This window comes from Desmodus rotundus, chromosome 1 (genome assembly GCF_022682495.2).
Source record: "Desmodus rotundus isolate HL8 chromosome 1, HLdesRot8A.1, whole genome shotgun sequence".
In the NCBI taxonomy this organism is placed as follows: Eukaryota; Metazoa; Chordata; class Mammalia; order Chiroptera; family Phyllostomidae; genus Desmodus; species Desmodus rotundus.
Genome location: NC_071387.1, coordinates 9,171,358 through 9,196,866, shown reverse-complemented (window position 1 = coordinate 9,196,866; position 25,509 = coordinate 9,171,358). Strand labels below are relative to the sequence as shown.

The following is a 25,509-nucleotide window of genomic DNA, read 5'->3' as shown; positions in this document are numbered from 1 at the left end:
CCAGTCAAAAGGCCCATCAAGGGAATTTACTCCAATCTGAAGAAAGTAGATTGTTTTATGCTGAAACTGAGCCATTGTCTTAAAAACCTGGGAAAGCTTTAAAAATGTATAATATTATTCATCTTAGAATCCGATCTGAAAGCAAAACTTTGAAAACTACATTTGATATAGTTAACTGGGATTATCAGTAATAAGAAGGCTAAATTAATTCACCCTGAATTTGGGGTGCAGGGTAGGGAGGGTGTAAGAGATCCTGCAACAGCCATCAGTTCAGATGTCAAATACTTTGTTTTCACTGCTTCATTGAAATCTATAAACAAAAATTAGTTGTATTTGGCAGATGAAAACAACTAACAGACACAGACATACACACCCCACAAATAAATGCCATCTGAAAGACAAAAGCGCAGGCTAATTATAATGTCCACTGGGGTTACAGAATGTTGGGAGATGAGGCATGTTCTCAATAGTTCAAAAGGAAAAAGAAAATGTGTGCAAGAAAACATTTAAATAAAGAAAAGAGATAGCTTGAATAAATGAATGGATTTTAAAATATGTAAAGCTACAATCAGCCTCTGTGTAGCTTGCTGAAAGCTAGTATAGCAGTTGATAATTTACCTTTGTCCAAAAAAAGACAGTGAAGGAGAAAGGCGAGGAGACGGTAGGAGAACATTTCCTGAGTTTCCTGCATCTAATTTATTTGTTTGTTTCAAGATGCAGATGTGTGATGAAAAGATCAGTGGAGCTCAAATTCCTAAAATACTCCATCTCTATGCTCAGACATTTTTTAATAGCACGAGGGAAATGCTGACCCTCTAAGTCCTGCAACTGAGATCAGTGCTACTGACTTAAAAGCTGTTGACTGATGATCTTAAAACTCAAGTTGAAAGTTAAAAACAGAACACACACAAAATCCAAACATACAAAAAGCTAACTAAATTTCAACTTTAAGCTATTTCAAGTTAAAACCAGGGGCTCCAAGTGAAAGCTACCAGAGGCTTTAACGCTTATGATTTATAAGGGCAAAACAGAATGGTAAGAAGTTCTTAAAACCTTAATTAGCACCCAGTTTAAGAATGTTGATCAGAAATGTCCTAAATATGAAAACAGGAAATATAATTTTTCTCCTTCCCTATAAATGTCAGTTAAATCCAAGATCCATACTATAGCTACAGCCAAACTTTTTATTTTCAGTGACAAAAGCTTTGAATAAGGGATTTTACAAAAAGGCCTTTCAACACCCAAACATAAAAGCTGGGTCAAATTTCTAACAACACTGCTCAAATGCTACAGAGTCTGCTTCCTTTCTTTGGTACATTTCAATATTTACTCCCAGTTTACTTTTTATAAACTTTAGTTAAATTTGAGTCATGCATACATTATAATTATGCTAATTTGTATAATACCTAATATGCAAAGATAAAATTACACTAAAATATAGAAATATATCATATTCTATAATATGTATCATATGAACTTTATATTTAAATTACCAAGGACATTTAGTATATAGGTGGAAAGCAGAAGAGCCACCTCTAAAAGTACTTTTAAGTAAAAATATCTTTAAAAATATGTATTTGTGAAAAAAATAATTTTGTGAAAATTTTTAATTTAACAAAGCCACTTTATCTTTTTGTATCCTTTCCTTTCTTCAAAAAATTAATCAAAGTTGTTCCCAAATTAAATGTTATATAAAATCCTTTATGCTAAGATTTCATTTTATTAACTTTAAACCTTAGAGCAAAAGGGTTGAAAATGAGAGCTATACTTATAAGGTCAACATTAAACATGAATAAACTTCTTTACACTTGTTTCAAACACTTTTGAAACAAATGATTTGGTTAGAATCTTCTACAATTAGCATTCATTCAATGGCATCAGTAATAGAATCCCTTAGACTTTAACATTATTACTCTAAAATATTTTGCCTTGTTCATTTCCTTAAACATTTTAAATCCTATTATCTGCACATTTATGTTATCAATATATCTAAAGAGAAGAGAAATTGGGGAAAGTGGGAGAGGGGACCACAAGTCCACGCATACCAAAGGAATAGGGCCCCAACAGTAAAACTGCAAACATGATTTCACTGAAGAAGCAAACTGCCCTCAGGAAGACAGTATTAAAAAAAAAAAAAAAAAAAAAAAAAAGAGCACTGATAGAAATAGTATTTTGTAAGCATATTAAAAGCTGTCAGCTTTTAAATATTTTAAATGCACACAAAAATGTGCACAGATGGGCAACTTTTCTGCTCACATTAGTCTAAAAAAAATCTTTCATTATTGAGCTCAAAGTCCTTGAATTTTTTAAACTTAATTGTGCCTCTATTTCTTAGAATTCACACCCCAAGGCCAAAGCTTTCCTGCCACCAGTCCTTCAAATCTGACTTGGACATTACATGGGAGGAGGCTCCAAGCCTCCCTGAGGTCTCACTCCTTTTACAACACAGGAAAAAGCAGTCGATAATGGGCCCATGTTGAATTCACTGCTCTCTGCGTCTCTCCTCTTGGGACGCAAGCCTAGCAGATGTGATAAAAACTGTGTCAGAGAAGTGGCTCTAGTTTGTGCCTTAATGACAACTTAAACCTCTAAACCAATACAACTAAAGGACTAATAGAACTGGCTGTTACCTCTCTCTCCTGCCAATCTTCAGATATCTCTGAACTAAATTAGCACCTTTACCCACAACATCCCCTGCCACCCCACAAAATCCATTCTAATTTTAAAAGATAAATGAATTCAGCAAACACGTGGCAGCAAGAGTCTGTGGTGTGTATGTGTCTGTCTGTCTGTCAGATCTGTCTGTCGATCTGTCTGACCGTCCTATAGTTAAGCCCTAACACCACGTGTTTCCTGTAGTTTATATTTTCTCAAGGTGTAACTATGCATTCAGATGTCTTAAAGCACTGCCTGGCATATATTCCCTCTGATCACCACCCCAGTAACCATATTAATACATATAACTGGTAGAGTTATGGTTTCCAAAAGGTGCCTAAAAGAATAAAAATTATTTTTAAATATATTCAACCATGGGAAAGAAAAGTAGTATTCTGAGTTATTGAAACATTCTAATTATTAAAATTTATATAGGAGAAGTTTTTTAACCTGTGGGTGGTTATACTTTTAACTTGTAAGAACTCTTTGTCTTATCTAATGATATGGTACCAAAAAGTAGATTTAAATGTGTACTTCTGATAACATTTTCTAAATTCTATAATTCAGCCTTCAGATGACAGGCCTTTTCACCCAGTGTCTTGAAAGCCTATTCAGTCACAATTGCACACCCACTTAATCAGCAATCATTGTTCTGGGATGCAGGACTTTGTGATCAAGACAAGCACCAAACCTTAAAAAAAATTTTTTCAGAACTGGCATAAGAAAAAAGTGATCTTTGTCAGACAAGGACAAATTTATGCAAATCTTTTATAAACATTCACAAACATTTATTTAGCTTTTGAAATGTTGGCCTCATTTGAGAGCATGAAAATGAGGGGGAAATAGGAAAACGCAAAGGACAGCTTAGAAGCTGGCACACTACATAAATATTCAGAAGGAAGATTATAGGATTCATGTTAGGCTGTCTTAGGCTTCTCCAAAGTCCACACAGAATAGCAAAGAACAAAACTAACGAGAAGTACAGCAGATGTTAGACAATGCATCAGCCTCTTTTCCTCTCTCACTTGGCTATACTTGGACGCTTTTATATTTTCTTTCAATATGGTTAGGTCATTCAAGGATTCTCCTATAGACTCTGTATTGTGGCTACAGATCTATAAGCTGGAGGTCTGTCAGCTTTCCAAAAGTTTCCAATGAAAAGGCATTATGCAAATTATACCTCTCTTACCCTCTTTCAGGAGGGAAAAAAAGCCTCCAGTATGCAGTCATCAGAGTATTGGAAGCCCCAGCCTTCATTTCTGTATAGCTGTGTTTGCCTCAGGGCCACGCTGCTTGTTTTGACAGTGGATCCCCCTAGATAGTTGGGATTAGTCGAGCTTGTTTAGATAAACTTGAAATCAAGGCCTTCTCTAGGTAGACAGCTAGATGTAGCTACCGAGTTTCCAGCTGCCTCCTCCTTTCATCCCCAAACAACTGGAGATTCACTGTAGCTATCACAGCCACAGGCTATGTCACATACATAAGTACAAAATTAAAGGCTGCTAAAAGAAGCCTTTGTAAGTCTTAGTGCTAAAATAAGGAATCTGTACTGCTTGGTTTATACAAATTATTCTAGCACTTACCAGTATGGAACTGAAATCATCAGTTAACAAGGCATATTAATCAACGTTCCCAGCTTCTTTGGATAGACAGGATCATAGTTTGATAATATACCTATCCTTCTACTTGTTAGCTCTTGAATGAGAGAATCATCACTTAAAATGTTGAAAAGGAAATAATAGGCTTTATTTATCCAGTGGCAGGGGATTTCAGACACCATCAACAAACACTGTGAGCAGAATATCAGAATGTAAATGTCAAATCCGCTTTTGAGAGAGAATTATTTAGCAATTGATTAAACAGGGCCTCACTGAACAGTCATCTCTAATTACAGAACTGTTTCAAATCAACTTTCATTTCCCATAACTTGGAGATTCTGATGGAAATGATATCAGGAGGATTTAAGAACTGAGGAAATTTATACTCAGAACTGATCAATGACATCTCATTATAAAAACAGAAGGCACGTGAAATAAAAATTATGTAACTCAAATCATTTTCTAAATCTAATACTCAAGGATTTTTACATTTTGCAACTACAAAATACCTTTTCAGAGGGCCAAACAAAATGCAAACGAAGAACACGATTCTATTCCACGTAAGTGATTTATTCTACTTTACATAGCTTGCTCCAAAATGTAGATGCTAGTGTTTACCTCAGACTGCCTAGGATAAACTAAGCACAACAATGGTACTGGAACAGGTTCGACATTTTCCAGAACAGTTCTATGAGATATCAGAAAGTACAGAAGGCCTTCTACCCCTCTGGACAAACGTTAAAGTCATACAAGGCAGTTTCCAATCAATCAAGTTCACAAACCACTAACAAAAATGTGTTCTCATACTTCAACAGCTAAGTCACTATTTAAAAGAAAAGCCTTAAGACATGCAAAACAGTCTGGAACTACAGTCATCAATTTGAGGTTTTCCTATGAAAATTTTGGTTCATTTTATGTACAACTTACAAACTAAAGAAAGAGTCAGCAAACTTTTTCTCTGAAGAGCCAGACAGTAAATATTTTAGGTTTTGTAGGATACTTATGTTCTCTGCCACAGATTATTCTGGGTTTTTTGTTTTGTTTTTACAACTCTTCAAAAAAGGTAAAAACCATCTTAGCTTGAAGGCCACACAAAAACCAGCCCCAGGCAGGATTTGACTCTGGTTATAGTTGCCAACACCTGATCTAGAAACGAGCACGGTCACATAACATAATCCAAACAAACTCACCAACACCCAAAACTCAGTATTTTGAAATACCAGGAAGGTTAAATGCCAATGCCAATCATGTTGGTTCTCTGGTGAACCAACAATTCATACGTGATTACTAATAAACAGCCAAGTGTCTCCTGCATACAAACATGCTCTGTTTTTTGGGAAAAAATATTTAAAATACAAAGAATTAAAAATAAAACACATCTGCACAACTCAGAATTGACAACAGTTTTGTGGCACGGACTCGTGAGACAAACAACACTTCCTGTACTAATAGCATCACCACTACAGGTGAAGTCCAGGGGTCTTCTTGATAGATAAACGCATTCATACTCTCTGGACTATTGAGAGCTCACAGAAGCTCTCTTCCTCTCTCACTGCTCCATTTTGGGCCCCCTTTCAACTACTTTCCCTTCATCTCCTTCTCTCTTTGCATCCTCCTCTGTTAATAGCCTACTTATACTTTAATTTCAATGATTATTACAATGTAAATAGCTCAAATTCAAATCTTCACTTCTAAACCATATCTAGCACCAGACCTCTACTTCCAACTGCCTTTGGACATGTCTGCCTCATGTCCCATAGGTACTTCAAGCTCCACATGTCATGTCAAAAATCCAGATGCATCATCATCTAGGTTCCCGGTACAGTGACATTTGCCAATCCCTTTCACCCCATCAGAATAAGAAAGGATCTCAGACGACCACTAATACTTGCTGAGGGACAGACGCGTGACTTAGATTCAAGTATTTGCTGTGGTTGTTGAATTTCAAAATAACTCTGTAAAGAAAAGCTTCTGATTCCTTAAAACCTTCCAAAGTGTTAATAAACAAGAAAGAGAACAAGGGAGCTGCTGAAATCAAGCATATTTCAAAATCATCTTAGAAAAGAATACTGATATATTTCCCTAAGCAAGAGGTCTGTCCAGAAAAAGTCCAGCCATTGTTAATATAACGAGGACAGTTTGTGTGAAGTGACATTGATGTAACCTGGCAGCCAAGAAGAGTGGAGTGCAATGTGCATGAGTGAATAACAACTTCACTGTACTAGTCAGTGGGGATGGCACACCCCCATTCACCACTGAGTGAATATGTGTACTGTGTGGCCGTCACATTCAAAATGACTGCATAGACCAATGAATGTGCATCAAATGTTGCATTAAGCTTGAACATTCCTTCATGGCAACTATATGGATGATTCAAAAGGCTTTGGGGGACGATGCAATGAGTGTAGGCCAAATAAAAGGGTGACACAAATGCTTTAAAGATGGTCAAGAATCTGTTGGAAGTGATCCAGGTTCTGAAAGGCCTGCAACAAGCAAAGCACCTGAGAATGATGAACGTGTTCAGGCTGCAATCAACAGAGATCGGTGACTGACAGGTGAGAACTAGAAGCTGATCTGGGGATTCCAAAAACTGCTGTGTCCGAGATTTTGACGCAGGATCTTGGCATGAAACATGTTGTGGCAAAATTTGTTCCGCGGCTTCTGCTACCAGAGCAGAAGGAACATTGTGCTGCAGTTGCTAATGGCTTGATTCAAACCGCTACCAATGAGTCAGATTTCCTCAAGAATGTCACAAACAGAGATGAATCGTGCAGGTCTACAGCTACACATATGATCTGGAAACAAAGGCCCAGTTGCCCCAGTGGAGGCTACCTGGTTCTCCACACCCAAAGAAGGAGCGGCAAAGTCACAGCAAAATCAAGTCCATGGTATCTGTGTTTTTGATTGGGAAGGTGTTGTCCATCAAGAGTATGTCCCTCCAGGCAAACAATTAATAAGGAGTACCACACCTCAATGTTTTTCGTTGGCTGAGAGATGCAATACAACAAAAACAGCCACATCTATGGGCAACTGGTGATTGGCAGCTTCATCATGACAACTCATCTGCTCATGCATCCCATCTCATGCAGTCTTTTGGCGAAAGATCAAATCATCCAGGGGACTCAGTGCCCCTACAGCCCAGATTTGGCACTCTGCGACTTCTGGCTTTTCCTAAAACTAAAATCACCTTTAAAAGGGAAGAGATTTCAGACCATCAGTGAGATTCAGGAAAATATGACATGGCAGCTAATGGTGATTCCAACAAAGGAATTTGCAGAGTGTTTTGAATAGGGGGAGAGTTACTGGGAGAATTGTGTGAGGTCGCAAGGTGCCTACCTTGAAGGAGACTGAAGCATCATTGTCCTCTGTACAAATATTTCTTGTATCTTCTTCAATAAATGTCTCTACTCATATTCAGAACCAGACTATGTGCTGAAGGCCCTGGCTACACGATGCTTGCACTTTATTCGGAAACACAGATGCTGTGCAAAGGAATACATTCATGCATAATATGAATTGTGACAAGAGCTGTGAAGGAAAAGAACAGAGTGCTCTGAGACAAAATGACACGGCCTGAATTTAGGTGGCAGAGTCAAGAAAGACATCTCAGGAGGTGACGTTTTGAGCTAAGACTTTAGAGTGAGTAAAAGTTCACCAAGACTGGAAGAGGTATAGGGAGAAGGAGGACCAAAAAGGTAACAGCATGAGCAAAGGCCACTCATCAAGAATGGCCCCTGGCACATTCAAAGAACTAAAAGAAGCCAGGCATGCTGGGGCAGAGAAGGGGCGGGAGACAGTGGCTGGACAGAGTGACAGAGACCGAATCATGTGGGGCCCTAGAGGGCATGTTAAACACTCTGGACTTTATTCTAAGGTATTGGAAGTCAGTAGGATGGTTTGAAACCTTCTGCATCTCACTCACATATGCCTTTCTAACCTCTCCATCTACCTGCAAGTCTTCCAGATTGCAGGAATTCAGAAGTTATTCTCATTTCTCCTGAGTTCTCATGCCAACCTTGTGTTTAGACTGACCACAATCTCAGGACCTTACATTTCCACAGAAGGGAAAAGACACACGAAAGGGTGCATGCTAGGCCTCCAAAAAGGAAAAGGAATGTCACACAGGAGTCTTAATAATAACCCTGACAACAGGGAGGGGGTTGTGGTTAAAAAGAGCAACAAAAGAACTGTAACAAATTTAGATAGGACCAGTTTAAACCTCTCTTCAGAACCTGCTCCCTGGTACCTGGTATTTCTTCCGAGTTTCCAAAGTCCATTTTCCTGTGTGCCGAGAAAGCATGACTTTTTATTTCTATAACCTGCTGCATATCATTGTATCTAAGATTACAAGGCTATTAATTTTCAGTACCACTAGGGAAAAACTGCTGCAGATAAAATGATGCACCATCAACTATAAGGTGCATGCCAATTTCAGAGATGTGAAAATGTGAAAATGTGTGCATTTTAGAATTAATAAAATATATTTCCAGGTTTGTCTGCCACACCAGACTGGGTTGTAGAAGGTGGGGATTATACCCATTGTCAGTGTCTAGCAGAACACCTACCACAGAGGAAACATCTGGTGATGGCGCTAAGAAACGACTGGGTGACACTCTGGAGATTTAGGAGAGCTGAGCCCTCACCACTGCCCTGCCCTGTGTTAGCAGTCTTCACATCTTCTCGTTTACTCCTGACAGGAAGCAGTGAGACCACATGCAGCAGAGGAGATTTAGAGCAAGAGTATTATTCTTGATACAGAAAATAAAAGGAATAGAGAAAACTATCAAAGCTTGTGTACGTATAGTATTAGTTATTTCTGTCAAATGTTTACCATTTATGTCTGTAAGAATTATGTTTATAATGTAGTATCTAATTACATTATATAAGTTTGTTCTGATTTAGCCTTTATTTTGTTTCTCATATATCAACGGCCATCTGCTTTCTGGAGGGGGGATATGTGACAAGTGGAAGGGGACTGGGAAAGCTGTATTATATGTCACTTCCCGCGCCATAAGTTTTACATGTGCTCAATGAGCCTCCCAATAACCTGATATAGATTTTATCACCCTCTTATACATGAACTGAACCTTGAAACCTGAGTAAAATTAGTTTCAGGTAGAATGATGAAGTAAGTTGCTTAACTGGAAATAGGCAGAGAATGGAAATGCTAGATTCAACCCTAGTTCATCTATTCCCAGCGCTCAAGCTCTTCCCACAATCTTCAGCTTGCTGCTTTGTGGATTACAAATAAGATACTCAAGAGAGACATTCTCATTCTCGCACCGCATTTGATCAGGATTCTGTCTCCACAGTGAAAAACACCCACAGAGCTAAAACCGTGCAGTGGCAGCCCTCCGTGCTGAATGAGCTTTCCAACTGCAACAGTAGGGTGAAAATTGTGTGGTGGTGTGTCAAGGCCCTCAGATTAGAGTAACCTTACATGGCGACTTGCCTAGCACATCCTGGTTGCGCTCACTATCTCTGTGTAATCATGATGCCACGTCCCACTCACTCTCAACAGCACCCTGGACTGGATACTATCTATGGTCGTCAGAGTCTTAGAGAGAGGAAAAAGCCCTGGCTTGTCTAGAAGGTATAAAAAGAACAAATAGCTGCTCCATCTGTGATGGAAAATTGGGGGGTGGTCTTATAAGAGTTAGTTTTTATCATCTGACTCCACGCTCTTTATCCACATTAAGGACTTACTTACATTCTATGAGTTAATGCAATACCAGACATCATCAATTACATGAAAGCTGCAGACTTCTCTCCTTGCTTCATTTTCCTCATGCTAAGTCAAAAAAAAGTATTGAACTAGACTAATTCAGGTATTGTGTACACTTCATGCCAACTTCCCACAGTTATACAAAATTAGTGGTACTTCCTTGTTTTACAGATGAAAAAAGTAAAGCTGAAAAAGTAAAGCCTTTGCCCAAAGTAACATTTCCAAAGCCAAACTGCCAAATCTTACAGAACATGGGGATACCTGTCGTCTTCTTTTGGGGGGGCCAAAATACCAAAAAATAAAAATAAAAAATATTTAAAAATTGGGGGGATGATATTTGTTAAGAAATAAGTGAGACATGAATAATGAAAGGGATGTTAGCCATTAAAACTGTTATTTATAACAGAAAAACATTTTAAAAAATCAGAAATACTTCTCAATTTACCAGGGGTTTAGAGCTCCAAAAAGATAAGCATCTGCTTCTCTGAAAAAATGCTCTCAACAATTTACAATTTACACTTCTAAAACTCAATGTTACTAAAGAGATATCGTATTTGAAATACATTCGAATACGAGACTCTTAAATACCATTGGTTAAGCCTCTAGTAGGTAAGATAAAATTTTATTAAACATATCTTTTCATTTGTCCTTCCTCATTCAAATTCTGAACCCAAAGATCACAGTGTGAACACTACTCAGTTGTTTATTATTATATATCAAATACTTAGCCAGCTAACATCCATGTACAGTACCAGGTCTTAAGAGATGTAGACATGAAGCAGACAAGAATCTCTGACTTCCTGCCTGGGGGAGGAAGAGGATATGTAAACAAGTATGTGTAATAAAGTATTTTAGGTATTTGATAGAAGTATGCCCAAGGGAAAAGAAAGGTACTGCCAGGTCTACCCAGCAGATGTGAAAGACTCCTCAGAGGTAGGGACAGTTGAGCTGACTTTTGAGAGAGGATTCAGTATTTACTAGACAAGAAGGTTACAAAAGAATATTCTAGGAATAAGAACAATGTGAAACTGTATTTTATTACTATATATTTCACAAGGTTGACATATAAGTAAGTGATCTTTGATAAGTTCAATTTTCTTTAAAAGATCATCTTACTTCTTTTATAAATACCTGTTGTTGTTGTTTTTAAAGAAAGGCAGACTGCCACGTGCAGCGCCTCCTTTGGCTGTGTCTGGAGTCCTGGAAGCTTGACTACCCTACGTTCTTCTACAAATGCACCCTGAGAGCTTGTGTGGAGGTTCCAGCAGGTATACCACTGACCAAAGACCAGTCCTCTCCTCTAGTTGGGAAGGTTGTCGTCTTCAACCAAGTGCACAGCTTCAGGAGGGACACACATGGATTGGTGAGGGAGGAAGGGGACACCTGCCTAGCCAGCCAGATCAGCCGTATCAACCCTGGCAATCAATGGGGTGACAGATGTGGCAGCCAGATCACCCTCACACCTTCTTTTATAAATACCTTTTCATTTCTACCCACCACCCCTTATACCCTCCTGCTCTATACACATGCACACACATTCAAACCAGGCCACAGTCTGGGCTTGTGTTATATCCCACTTGAAATCTGAAACTGACCAAAGTTAGACAGTTTCAAATTCTGGTAGCCAGAGGAATCTTAGTGCTATTGCATATAAGTATTTTTTAAATGAAAGTTAACATAATACCAAGTACTATATGCAACCAAAAGGGCTCATTTATAAGGACAGTGGGACCTATTACTAAATTTCTGAGGTTTTTAACATGGAAAGTCTCAATATACAGATTTTACAACTGAAATAAAATAAAAATAATTATTTGAAACCCCTCTTCATCACCATTTAAAGACTTTCAGTATGTTTAGTACATTTTAGAACATAAATATTCAGGCACTATTTCTGATTCTCTCACTTCATCTTTATTTGACAAAGTACTCTCTTACCTTTGTGACTTCTCTAAATTTTGCTCTGGAACCATGTCGGCTTAAAAAGGAAAGGTTTTCCAGAATTCTTCCTAGGGTCAATCTGAAATTCTCGAGGTAAAGGTTATCACATATAACCCTAATACCTAACAAAACAGTTTACCCAGCTACCTTAAGTCTACCCCTAAAAAGAGCAGACACTATATAATTATTGGTTATTATTAGATGCTAGGTATTATTCTGAACAGTTTGCACATTCCAAATCACTTAACCCTCACAACTATCCTAGGAGTTCTTTACTATGATTATCTCTAGTTTACAGGTAAGAAAATGAAACCCTAAAGAGGTAGACCCCAGTAAATGATAGAGCTGGGATTCAAACTCAGTCAGTCTGGCTCCAAATTCCAAGCTCTTAATCACCATTATTGTGCCTCTGTGCTCTCCTTCCTGGAATTTGAACTCCTTAAATAATTGTATCTGTGTATTATATACTTTATATTCATAATTATTCACTGGCCTCTGATTTATCCTGGCTACTAAGAAGAGCCCCTGACACTGACTACAATCATTCCTATACTAAAAGAGTTCACAGATTGACAAACAATACAATGTAAGGAGTCAAGGTTCCAAGTGCTCCCCAAGTGCTGAGGATAGAGTGACAAATTCAGACATAGCAAGTTTCGCGGAGGAAGTGATACAAACAGGGTATTTAATACTGAACTGAACCAAAGTATACTGGAAAGTAGGGATGATAAGAAGGCATTTCAACCATAAAAACAACATGAGCAAAAATACAGAGGTGGAAAAGAACAAACCATGCTGGCAAATGGTGAGACATACTACGCCTGGTTATAAAGGGAAATGGTAGAAAATTAGGCTGGAGGCTGGGTCAAGGTCATATTGCCATGGCCTTAAATCCAAGTTAGGAAGTTTGGAGTAGATGCTAAAGGAGCCAAGGAACCACCAAGAGTTTCAACTGAAGAGAAATGGTTGACTACATGATTTGATTTAGATTTTAGAAAGATATCTCTGGCCCCATATGAAGGGTAGTGATTAAAAGGTCATTAGTTTTAGGCTATTAGGAAGAGTCCACAGGAGAGAAGCTGAGAGTAGGAATGCAGAGGAAAACAGCAGAATAGGACAGACCAGGGAGCAATTTACGAGGGATAATGAACAGAACTTGATAACTGCAGACTTGTAGGTGCATCCCAACGAGTAACAGACTGATTACGTGAGGCAAAGGCTAACATTAAGACTACAGGTCTCAATAGCAGCCACACAGTCAACTTAGTTACAATCATCGAGTAACTCACCAGAAACAAGATCATCCACTAGTATTCACAAATGTATAAAATTTAGAGGGGCTTTTTTGGAGCCAGAATAAAACCAGGAGAATACGACTAGTAAGAATGTGTGAGGACTGCATATTACCATTTCCTGAAGTCAGATTCAAGTAAGTAGTAGCACAGCAGAGCTGTATAGCATGGTGTTCTTTCTGAAAGAATAGCTCAAAAGGAATTGGTCTTTTAATGAGTTCCTTCAATATAACTGTAACAGCTGGGGAGTGAGCAAATTAGGAAGAAATCTTCAATTTAAAAGAAGAGCCTTAAATAAGAAAATGTATAAATTTTTCAATTGCCTAAATGTTTAAGGTTTTAAAATACAGTCCCATTAAGAAGCCAGTCCAGAAAGGTCCATGTGCACTGGAGAACAGTATATTCTCAAGGACAGACTATATGCTGGGTCACAAAACCAGCCTCAACAAATTTGAGATTAAAATCATACCAAGCATATTCTCTGACCACAATGCTTGGAAATTAGAAATCAACTGTAAAAAGGAAGTTAAAACCCCCCGACAAATATGTGGAGATTAAACAACATACTACTAAAAAAACAACTGGGTCAAAGAAGAAATAAAAGGTGAGATCAAAAGACATATAGAGACAAATGAGAACAACAATATGACATATCAAAACTCCTGGGATACAGCAAAAGCAGTAATAAGAGGGAAGTTTATATTATTACAGGCCTATCTCAAGAAACTAGAAAAAAGTAAACAACCTAATATTACATCTTAAAGAACTAGAAATAGAAGAACAAAAGCAGCCCAAAGTCAGAAGAAAGGAAATAATAAAAATTAGAGCAAAAAAAATTGAATAAAACACAGAACAAAAAGACTATACAAAAAGTTAATACAACAAAGAGCTGGTTCTTTGAAAAGATTCATAAAATTGACAAACCCCTGGCTAGACTCACTAAGGAAAAAAGAGAAAAGACTCATATAAAAAAAATCAGAAATAAAAGAGAAATTACCACAGACATCACAGAAATACAAAGGATCATGCAAGAATACTATGAAAGACTATATGCCACCAAATTCAATAACCTAAAAGAAATGGATAAGTTCCTAGAAATATATAACCTTCCTAGACTAAATCATGAACTGGAAAATCTAAATAGACTAATCAACAGTGAGGAAACTGAAACAATGATCAAAAACCTCCCCCAAAATAAAAGTCCAAGACCAGATGGCTTCATTAGTGAATTCTACAAAATATTCAAAGGAGATTTGATACCTACCCTTCTCAAATTCTTCCAAAAAACTGAAGAAGAGGCAATACTTCCTAACACATTTTATGAGGTCAACATAACACTGACACCAATGCCTTGGCAAGGGTAAGAGGCAGAAAAAAAAAACCCCTACAGACCAATAATGAACACAGATGCAAAAATCCTAAACAACATGCTAGCAAATCAAATACAATAATCATTTAAAAAATAGCAATCACAATCAAATGGGGTTTATTCCAGGGGCACAAGTATGGTTCAACACATGCAAATCAATGTAATACACCACATTAACAAAATAAAGGATGAAAAATCACATGTTCTTATCAAAAGATGCAGAAAAAGTACTTGATAAGATACATCCATTTATGATTAAAACACTCAATAAAATAGGTATATAAGGAAAGTGCCTCAACATAACAAAGGCCATATATGATAAACCCTCAGTTAATATCACACTCAATGGTGAAAAACTAAAATCTTTTCCTGTAAAATTAGGAACAAGGAGATCCACTCTCATCACTCTTTTTCAACACAGTACTAGAAGTCCAAGCCAGAGCAATCAGGCAAGAGAAAGAAATATTCAAATTGGGAATGAAGAACTAAAAGTGTTATGTTTTACAGATGACATGATTCTTTATGCAGGAATGCTAAAGACTCCACCAAAAAACTACTGCAAATAAATACAGTAAAATTGCAGAGTACAAAATCAATGCACAGTGCAAAAACTTTTTAGTTTGATGTTGTCCCATTTGTTTATTTTTTCTTTTTCCCTTGCCTGGAGAGATATATCACAAAAAAATACTGCTACGAGCAATGTCCGAGATTTTACTGCCTATGTTTTCTTCTAGGATTTTTATGGTTGCAGGTCTAACATTTAAGTCTTTAATCTATTTTGAATTTATTCTTGTGTGTGGCATAATTTATTGTGCAATAAATTACATAGAGAAAACATAGGTACTAAACTTATGGACCTTAGTCTTAGAGAAGATTTTATGAATTTGACCCCAAAGGCAAGGGATCTAAAGGCAAAAATAAATGAATGGGACTGTATCAAACTAAAAAGCTTCTGTAGAGCAAAAAAGCCTGCCAAAAAACAAAAAGGCAAACAACTAAATGGCTAAACATACTTGCAAACAACAGCTCTGACAAGGGGTTAATATCCAAAATATATAAAGAATTCATACAACTCAACACCAAACAAACACAATCCAATTAAAAAGTGGGCAGAGGATCTGAACAGACACCTCTCCTAAGAAGACATACAAATGGCCAACAGATACATGAAAAGATGCTCAACTTCACTAGCTATTAGGGAAATACAAATCAATGATGATGAGATATCACCTCACATCTGTCAGGATGGCTATTAACAAAACAAGTAATAACAAGTGTTGAGGAGGTTGTGGAGGAAAAAGGAACCCTCACTCACTGCTAGTGGGAATGTAAACTGGTACGGCCACTATGGAAAATAGTATGGAGGTACCTCAAAAAATTAAAAGAGTTACCATATGACCCAGTAGTCCCTCTTTTCAGTTATCTACCCAAAAAACTCAAAAACATGTATTTGCAAAGATATATGCACTAGTGGTAGACACCAGTGGTAAACAGGGAGAAACTGAAGTGTCTAGCATCAAGGCAAGCAGAGGACATTGTCCCTTTTTTGAACTCTCCCCTCACAGAGCAAGCAAGCTGCTGCCGTAACTGAGACTCCATCAACCTGGCTAACACTGTTTGACCCACCTTGGAGATTCCAGACTCCACTCCACCCAACTTACTGACCCACCCTAACTGCTTTTCCATTTGAATGGCTGATCTTGGCTCTTGCTTCACAACTTCCTAAATCCTATCAAACAAGCAACAGCTGGCTTTAGTGAGCCCCAGGCACTGCACTTGTAGCAGCCAGCTTACACTCACAGCTTCGCTTTGCCTGGGAATCTCTAAGCCCAGCACAAATAGCCGCCATCTCAGATTGCTTTATTGCTCAGGCGGGGTGGCCCCAGAAAAAAAACAGGTAGGGGTTGACCTTGGCCTGCACCACCTGGGAAACCCCAGGGCCAGCGCACCCAGTGGATAGCTACAGACCACATCAAAGCACCACCACCCTGCCCCTCCACGGAGGGCAGAGGTTCATGGTCAGTGGTCACAGCCAGTCCTTGCATCTGCTGGCCTGCGTAAATACCTCCCATTGATCTGCCAACAGCAACCAGGGCTCAACTGCGAGAAGGAGGTATACTCAGTTCACATGAAGGGCACACCCTGAGCACCCAGCTTGTAGGGGAGACTGTGCCACTGGACCCTACAGGACACCTACTACATTAGGGCACACCACCAAGACACAGAGTCAAAGCATCTCTACCTAATACATAGAAACAAAAACAGGAAGGCTGTCCAAACCAGGAGACAAACATGGCCCAAATGAAAGAACAGATCAAAACTCCAGAAAAAGAGCTTAACGAAATGGAGATATGCAATCTATCAGATGCGGAGTTCAAAACACTGGTTATAAGGATGCTCAAGGGACTTGGTGAGGACCTCAGCAGCATAATAAAGATCTAGTCAGACATGAAGGATACACTAATTGCAATAAACAATTTACAGGGAAACAACAGTAGACTGGATGAAGACAAGAATTAAATCAATAATTTGGAACATAAGGAAGCAAAAAACAACCATTTCGAATGAGAAGAAGAATAAAAAGTCCAAAAAGTGAGGACAGTATAAATTGCCTCTGGGACAACTTCAAGAGGTCCAACATTTGCATCATGGGGGTGCTGGGAAGGTGAAGAGAAAGAGCAAGAAATTGGAAATCTATTTGAATAAATAATGAAAGAAAACTTTCCTAATTTGGTGAAGGAAACAGACATGCAAGTCCAGGAAGCACAAAGAGTCCCAAACAATTTGGACCCAAAGAGGTCCATACCAGGACACATCATAATTAAAATGCCAAAGGTTAGTGATAAAAGATAAAGAGAGAATCTTAAAAGCAGCAAGAGAAAAGCAGTTAGTTACCTACAGGGGAGTTCCCATAAGACTGTCAGCTGATTTCTCAAAAGAAACTTTGCGGGCTAGAAGAGATTGGCAAGAAATATTCAGAGTCGTGAAAAGTGGGGACCCACAGCCAAGATTGCTCTACCCAGCAAAGCTATCATTTAGAATTGAAGGGCAGATAAACAGCTTCCCAGACAAGAAAAAACTAAATGTGTTCATCATCACCAAACCATTATTATATGAAATGTTGAAAGGACTTAAGGAAAAAACAAAGCTATGAAGAACAAAATGGTGAAAAATACAAATCTATCAACAACTGAATCTAAAAAAAAACAAACTAAGTAAACAAGAAGAAGAGAGACAGAATCATGGATACAGAAAGCGTTTTGATGGATGCCAGATGGGAGCAGGAGTATGAGGGAACGGGTGAGGAGGTGAGGGGATTAAGAAGTACAAGTAGGTAGTTACAGAATAGCCATGGGAATGTAAAGTACAATACAGGAAATGGAGTAGCCAAAGAACTTGCATGCATGACCCATGGACATGAACAATAGTGGGGGAACTGCCTGAGGGAGTAGGTGGTGCTGGATTTGGGGGTGGGGGAGGAATCAGGAGAACTATAATACCATAATCAATAAAATATAATTTTTGTTAAAAAAGATAACCATTTAAACACTCCAATCATCAAGAACAGGATACTTTTAAATATATACAAAGAAGCAGATGTTTAATCTGAGATGCATTTATACATCTGTAATCTATCAATGAATCTTTTCGAAATCTGTAATGCGGTCCATCAAAATGCCTACATTTGGTAGCAATCAAGGAGACTGACATACTACTTGAAGAAAGCTGATTCAGCAGGGTGCTTTACTGCTAGCATGCTAAACAATCACTTTCCAGGTTTTAGGGTCTAAAGAGATTCAGTTTATATCTGTGAATGAGAAAATTATGTTTCCACCTACAATCTCAGACTGCCAAATTACTGAGAAATATAGAAACGGATCTTTTTGAACAAGAGGTTGAACAATCCATGAATCAATAGTGACTCTTAGAAAAGCACACATCTAAAACAAACCTAACAGATGGTCTTCTTTAAGGGTAGCTCCAAAATGGTTCACTTGGGTTTCTCTGTACCATTCTGACTAACTCTACTAAGTTCTGTGGCTTCACAACACAAAGAATAAGAAATTACATGAATGTGATTATATGATAGCATCACTACCCAAAGGTCATAGTTTTCAGAGGCATCCCCAATTTCTGGCCATGCTATTGTTCTACGAACCATCAAAACATTCTGGCCGTGCATTACCTTTGTAGCCTACTGGGCAGTGAGGTCCTTCAGGGAAGGAAGGGATCTACTTCTTCTCTCCTACTCTTTACCTGGTGTGGTGTCTGGCTCACATTCTGCAGACACTACATTTATCAATCTGTCATTCAATTAATGCACAAAATCAAATCTACTTTCCCAGACATTTTCTGCCACCAAAAACAGACAATGGGGGATCAGCAAAAGCAGTCATTTATAAGTTAGTCTTTTTAAGGCCAGGTTGTGGTGCCATTTTAAAGTGTGATGCACTTGACCCTTATAAAAGTAAACCCTTTGGGTGAGAATCAAATGAACTGACAAATTCTGTCCCATGCTATATAGTGTCATAAAAAGTTACCATGAACAAACTTGACCCCATCATTTAAAGTGAATAGAGTGTATGTGGTAGTTGGAAGGATGACAGAATTCACTTTAAAGAAGAATAGATGGGGATGTGTGGGGGAAGAAAGCTCAAAAATTTCCAAGAGAAATGGGATACACCCAGGTCTGATTTCATTCTTTGTGAGCTTGGTGAATGGAAGGTCCAAAGGGCCATGAACCCAAAATCTTGATTCCAACTTGAAGATTCTTTGGCTTAGACAAGTCACTATGGACTGGCAGCATTTTTATTGAATCAACATCACAGTTTATACAGAATAGGTAATCTGCTGCTTCTGTTCCTCAGCCTAAAAATAATGGGGGGAAATCAAATTTTATCATTTGTTTTACATTTTCCATAAATATTATACATGTGTATGTTACACAATGTTCATACAATGAGGCTTCCTTTCACAGTAACAAAAAACTTAGGAGCTGTGGATTATATCTTTAATTTTCTTATTATATAGTATTCTTTCAAGGAATCAGGGCATGAACAAGTTTTGAATAGAAATGTTTAGTCTCTGGCTTATCAAAATTTGGAAGAAAATAACCTGAAAGTTTTCATACACAGGAGCTCCCCAAAAGAATGAGGCAATCACCAACATACTAGCAGTAAGTCTTAAGTAAATACTATCTGTTGTCTTTCTGATTAGAATCTTCCAATCCATTTACATAGGTTATACTGTGAGTAACCATAAGCATAAGAAATGTTTTCTTTAGAACATACCTGAAGCATGAACAGATAAAAACTCCATATTTAAGCAATTACATGCAACTCAGAAATGCCAATTTCCATCAGGTAGCCTAAGATATGCAACATATTTTTGTTCTTTTTAAGTATGTAGGTGATATATGTTTTTATAATTTGCTTAACTGCCTATAATGAAATTTTAAAAATCACATAGACCATATAAAACCATAAAAGAAAGGATACCTTTTTTATTTCTCCCTATGTACCATGTTTCTACATTGCTTATAGAGCTGTACAAGAAACACTGTTCATTTCTATATAAAGATTTCCATAAAATTTTTATAGTTTCTATAAATGCAAAAAGATTGTTATTTTCATTATAACCTCTGTTTCAGTGCCAGTGGAAAGAAAACTTACCTACCACTCTAAACAGCAATGTACATATTTAGAGTGGGTAAGTGTGCTCAGACCTCTATGTAAAGAGCTCTAAGATACTATTTTTCATAAAAATATAGATGAACACACTGGAGAAGCAACTTCTAGCACTCAACTCTAACTGCCACTCTTAGAACACACAGGCTATAAAAATTGCAATTGTGAGAACGAATGATTATTTCTACATGTTTTAGTACAAGAAGTAATTACACTGTAACTAATACATTTTAAAATGGTATGTGTAATGCCTATTATACTTGACACATTACAAGGCTATTTATGGAAATTTCTCTCTGATAGGCTACTGTATCTTTATTCAAAATTATCCTGTACTAAAAGGTATTATTAATCTGAAAAGTCATGTAGTGTTTTGAAGCCAAAGATGGGATTTTGATGAAAATAGTGACCATAACTTGCTAATGTATTAATTTAACTACCCTTTCTTAATTCAATTAGTATTCATTAAAACTGCATTAGTCACAATAAGTAAAGTTTTGCCAATTATTTCCATAATTATGAATGAATACAGTAAACATAATTGAATAATTATAAATCAACTTAATTAACTAAAAGGTTATTTCCAGCAGGGAAAGATATTTATGTTTTGTTTTCTTATTTTTAATGCTAGATTGACATGTTGATATCTTTGTGAAACCATTTCTAGAAGTGAAAGGTATATATTATTGTGATTCTGCTCTAACAAAAATTTTCTATTGGACAGGCTGTGTTAAGAGTTATATTATCTAAAGTTATAAGACACTGCAAAGAATCTGGTTTAAGTCACCAAAAACAAAGTCACTCAAAAATCGCATCTGTAGTTTAGTAATTTTGTAAATATGAAGTTAGACTACTTCATATCATGCTTATGAGGAATAAAATTTTCAAAATTTTATAAGTAAGTTGTTAGAAGATTTTTTTTTTAATGTAGGATCCTTTTCAAGTCGGGATCCTACCAATGTTGATGTTTTAGTATTTAAACTAGCTAAGCATTAAACAAATGCAGATGAATACATAATGTAAACTCTGAAAAAGACCTTGCTTCTGTCTTTTTTGTTGTTTGTTTTCCTTTTTAAAAAAAAATAGGCATTTCATGTCTCTCTGAAATTAACAAAGGCTGTACTTTCAAGCTTAAAGACAGCAGGCTTACCAGATTTTAAGTGAAACAGTGAGTGCGACAGTGATTTAATGGTCTTAAACCATAGATGTCATTGTGGTCTGAGGGTGTCACAGACAACTTAAGAAGAAAAAAAAGGGGCACAGAGAAATCACTTGGTCAGTAATTACAATCAAGAATACTAAAATGTGGCTCAGGCTGCTCATTACTTCTTCCTTCTGTATCAAGGCCCTTATTTACATTTCAGATTACATTTTTTATGAAACAGTAAGATCTCTCAGAGCTAAGAGGACTGAAATAATGAGGGGAAAACATTTTAATAAAACGTGTTGGGCCTGCATTACTTCCATGTCAGAAGGAAAGGCTACTTCTGTAGTGATGGATCATTTATTCTGCTTCTAAACGAGAAGGAAAAAGATGAAACTGATGAACTTTTACTGCCCATTTGTCTTTAGCAGACAATTAAGACAGAGAAGATCAAAATGGATTATCATACCACGCAGACAACTGGCCCAACAGTAATACATCTCCGGGACCACAGATTTGTAACTCTCTTTTATCCCTCCCCTTTCTTCTTACTTCTTTTTCCACTCTAAAGGCAGTGCTAGCTTTGTGGCTCAAGGAGAGCCAAAAGGCTGGTCATCATTATTCAGTCACAGATGTCAATCTAACCTCCCTTTTTTCTCAGTTTCTAAAGCAGTGAGCCACAATAATTTGTGACAGATTCTTTTACTGTAAGGTACAAAGAACACACAGAATAAAACATCTAGCAGCAGCAAGCGTCTCTGATCAAGTGTGCTAGTACATGGGAAATACACAAATGTAAAGCAAGCACTGGTAGTTGAGGCGAATGAAGAGAAAAACTGGGGTGGGGGGAATTGTGTGTGTGTGTGCATGTGTGTGTGGTAATAAGCACTATACTTTGTGGTGAATTATCTCAAATGTTCCTTATGTATTACATCATAAATGTTTTAATACTAGAAATGTTGTCTACATTAAGTGCATATTCAGCATTTAAGGTTTACAGGTAATAAAAATATTTCTAAGAATTCCTTTATAAAAGTACACAGAGGGGAAAGATAATTTCATTTAACCCAGCAAATGCTAAGAAGATAACACATAAGATCAGAACCCAAATGATAAAAAAAGATAAACAAGAAATACACAGGTCTCATTTCCTTCATCAGAAATAAATTTCTGGAAATTTGGAGGTAGTATCAAAAATAAAATAAATGTTTCATTCATCCTCCATTCTTGAGTTATACGTAGAAAAAGAAGGGAAATCACGTGCTGAGTCAAGTTCAAAGAGATGCTAAATAAGACAGTGATAAACACATTCTCCTAAGTCTAGATCTAGCCCATGAGTATCATCCTCCAAATTTCAAAACTATGTCACTGATCTAAACAAAGAAAATAAATACCGTTTTCTACGAGCACTTTAGCTGGAAGCTATCACAATTTTTTAGGCTCTTACTGTAATTTTAAATAATTCAAACTTCAACACAGAAAACTCTTATAAGGTCATCCATTAACCAAAGTAAAGAGAAGTTAAGTTCTTAACAATTTCTAATCTGTAAGCTGGGCTACATATGCAATGAAAGAATAATAGTATATATTTCTGTCTCTACACACAAATACATTACATATACATACGTGTATGTAGTACCTGTATATATACACATATACCCTCCCCAAATACACACACATTACACATATACTCAGAAAAATAAATACCAAATTGTCATAGTGGTTATCTCTTAGTAAAATGATGTAGTAAAAGATGGCTTGTATTTTCTTCCTTTTCATTCTTTTTATTTATTGTCTGTATTTTCTAAATATTTTTGTACTGAAATATTAATTTTGTGACTTTTAGAAGGTATATCAAAAAAATCACATGGCTCCTAATTTTTCAGATATAGTAAAAAACTGTTTAAAGGAATCAATCTAAACATTAACCATATTATTTTAAGTTTTCACCTACAGAATTTTCTCTCACTAGGTAATTCAGATTATGGGACCACAAAGGTTATTTTACCTATACATTAGATTTTAGAATAATGATTTTCTTAGGAACTGTGGCCTCAAGTCGATTCAAATTAATACTTTAAGATTTTCCACTCTTTAGACATTGTTTAAGGAAAGAAAATCATTAACAAAAAGGTCCTACAACCTTTGACTTGTGTAGTTTAAATCCAATGGGCTCAATCCCACTGCAATTTAAGGCAAGATTTAACTTTCCAGTTGGAAGATGAAGGAAAAGGTAGAGTGAGGAGATTAATATTTTTTAAAATCTCATTTAAAAGTCTTGGGATTACACACAAAGCAAACCATACCAGTTCTCTTGGGTTCTTATACAATACAATAAAATCTCATTACAAAGCATCTCATTATACTGATTATCCAATTATATTCCCGGTCACAATATGTCCCCTGTATTCATAAAGATGTATCAGATACCTTGCCTTCTGTTGTACGGCCACACTGCAAAGGTGTTACTGCTACTACACTGTATATTTCTATTCTATTGTACTTATTCTTATTCAAGGACTTTTTTAATGAACAAAATTAAGTAGATGTACTTCAAAAATATGTTATATTGTATACAATATTCCACATGTGAAACGTTTTATATAGTTGTTTTGTTCAGTACAGTCAAGGATGCTTTTATTTTAAAACTGCTTTAGAAAGCATAACAAATTGCATATTTGAACTGAAAATGTAAGGTGCCCCCAACACCTACAAAATATCTCTAATGTTTCTTAACACTGAAGCTGGACTCCAGAATGTATTACATGGACCTAACTGTCAAGAATCGAGCAGCATCAGAGCTTCAACAGTATGTTGTGATTAAAATAGTTCCTTCCACTGCATTCTACGCTTGCAGAATTCAGGAACTCCAAGACGGCAGGACCAGCTGTCCAATCTTAACTTTTCCTACCATCATTACTACTACCCTCCCCCTAAAGACCCTTCCTGCACGTGTGTCTTCTTCTCTGGGTACTACCATAACACAGTTTCATAACCTATGTCAAATTCCAGGATATATTATCAAATTCCCTCCGCCCCCTTTTTGTTACAATGGCTCTTGAAGCTTAAGTAACATTTTTTTTTTTTAAAGTTCACAGGCAACCCAAACAAATTTCCTAATGAAATGCAGACAGTAGCATAGCTTAAAGTAAAAAGTGAAATTTGTGATAGATTTTTCTTCCTTTCTGTGCATTTTTCCCCTGAAGGTAACACCCAAAACTAGCACAAACACTTTCAATCATACTTCAATATGTTTTACTTTTTGTCTTGGGTTCCTAATTACTGTTTCTCTTCCCTTCTAAAAATTCATTTATCTCTTTCAGTAAAAAGAACAGTAATAATATGTTGAACAACTCTGAAATAAATTTTGTCATGTAAAAAATTAATTACGCATTCCGAACCTGGTCACTGTAGTCCTCCGGGAATTGCCTCTGCACCTCAGGATCTGTAAATAATTGACAGATAATATTAATTGGCTTTGGATTAGTGAGCAAGCAGAGGATCACACATTAATATTTGATCAGAAGATGATAGCAGCCCTGGCAGGGGATCCAAGGGGGGCAGCTGAGGCTGCTATGTTGATGAGCACAAGGAAGGTCTCGGCAAGGCACTCCCATTACCCTCCTCCAGAAATAGAAAAAAGAAAAAATTTAAAGACCTGATGCTACTGTTAACTTTAAACTATTACCCAATGCAAAAATCTTGCCAGTTGCAAACTGCCCTCAGTATATTTTTTCCAGAGAAAATGAGTTTTAAACCTGCTTGGCTTTTCATCTCTAACCAGAAGCCTCCTTTTCATAGTTCGAGATGTAGGCTTGATAAACCATCTTAAGCAGCAGTTCCAGATTGGGGCGGTGGGGCAGAGGGTGTGTGACAGTGAGGGTGAGAGAAGCCTTTCAAGGAACAAATGCAAAAGTCCTTGCTTTTAAAAATACAATACATACTTCCCCAAATACTTATGAGCTCTTGAAAAGATAGATGAAAGTAGGTAAAGTCTTCAAATAAAACCAAACAATAAGTATTCTTTTAGCATACCAGTGTAAACATTTTAAACTTGCTCAGAAACTAAAAAATGCATAGGTGAAAATACCTTTCATG

The 25,509-nt window shown here is 36.9% G+C and overlaps 1 protein-coding gene across 5 annotated transcripts in view; it reads right to left on the bottom strand.

Moving 5' to 3' along the window:
* DENND1A (DENN domain containing 1A) overlaps positions 1–25,509 on the bottom strand; it is a 492,157-nt gene that overhangs the window by 347,705 nt on the left and 118,943 nt on the right. For all 5 annotated transcript variants that reach the window (XM_053920814.2, XM_053920818.2, XM_053920816.2 and 2 more), the window contains one exon: positions 24,813–24,856. In XM_053920814.2, coding sequence (XP_053776789.1) covers positions 24,813–24,856 — 44 coding nt within the window. The remainder of the gene's footprint in view (positions 1–24,812; positions 24,857–25,509) is intronic.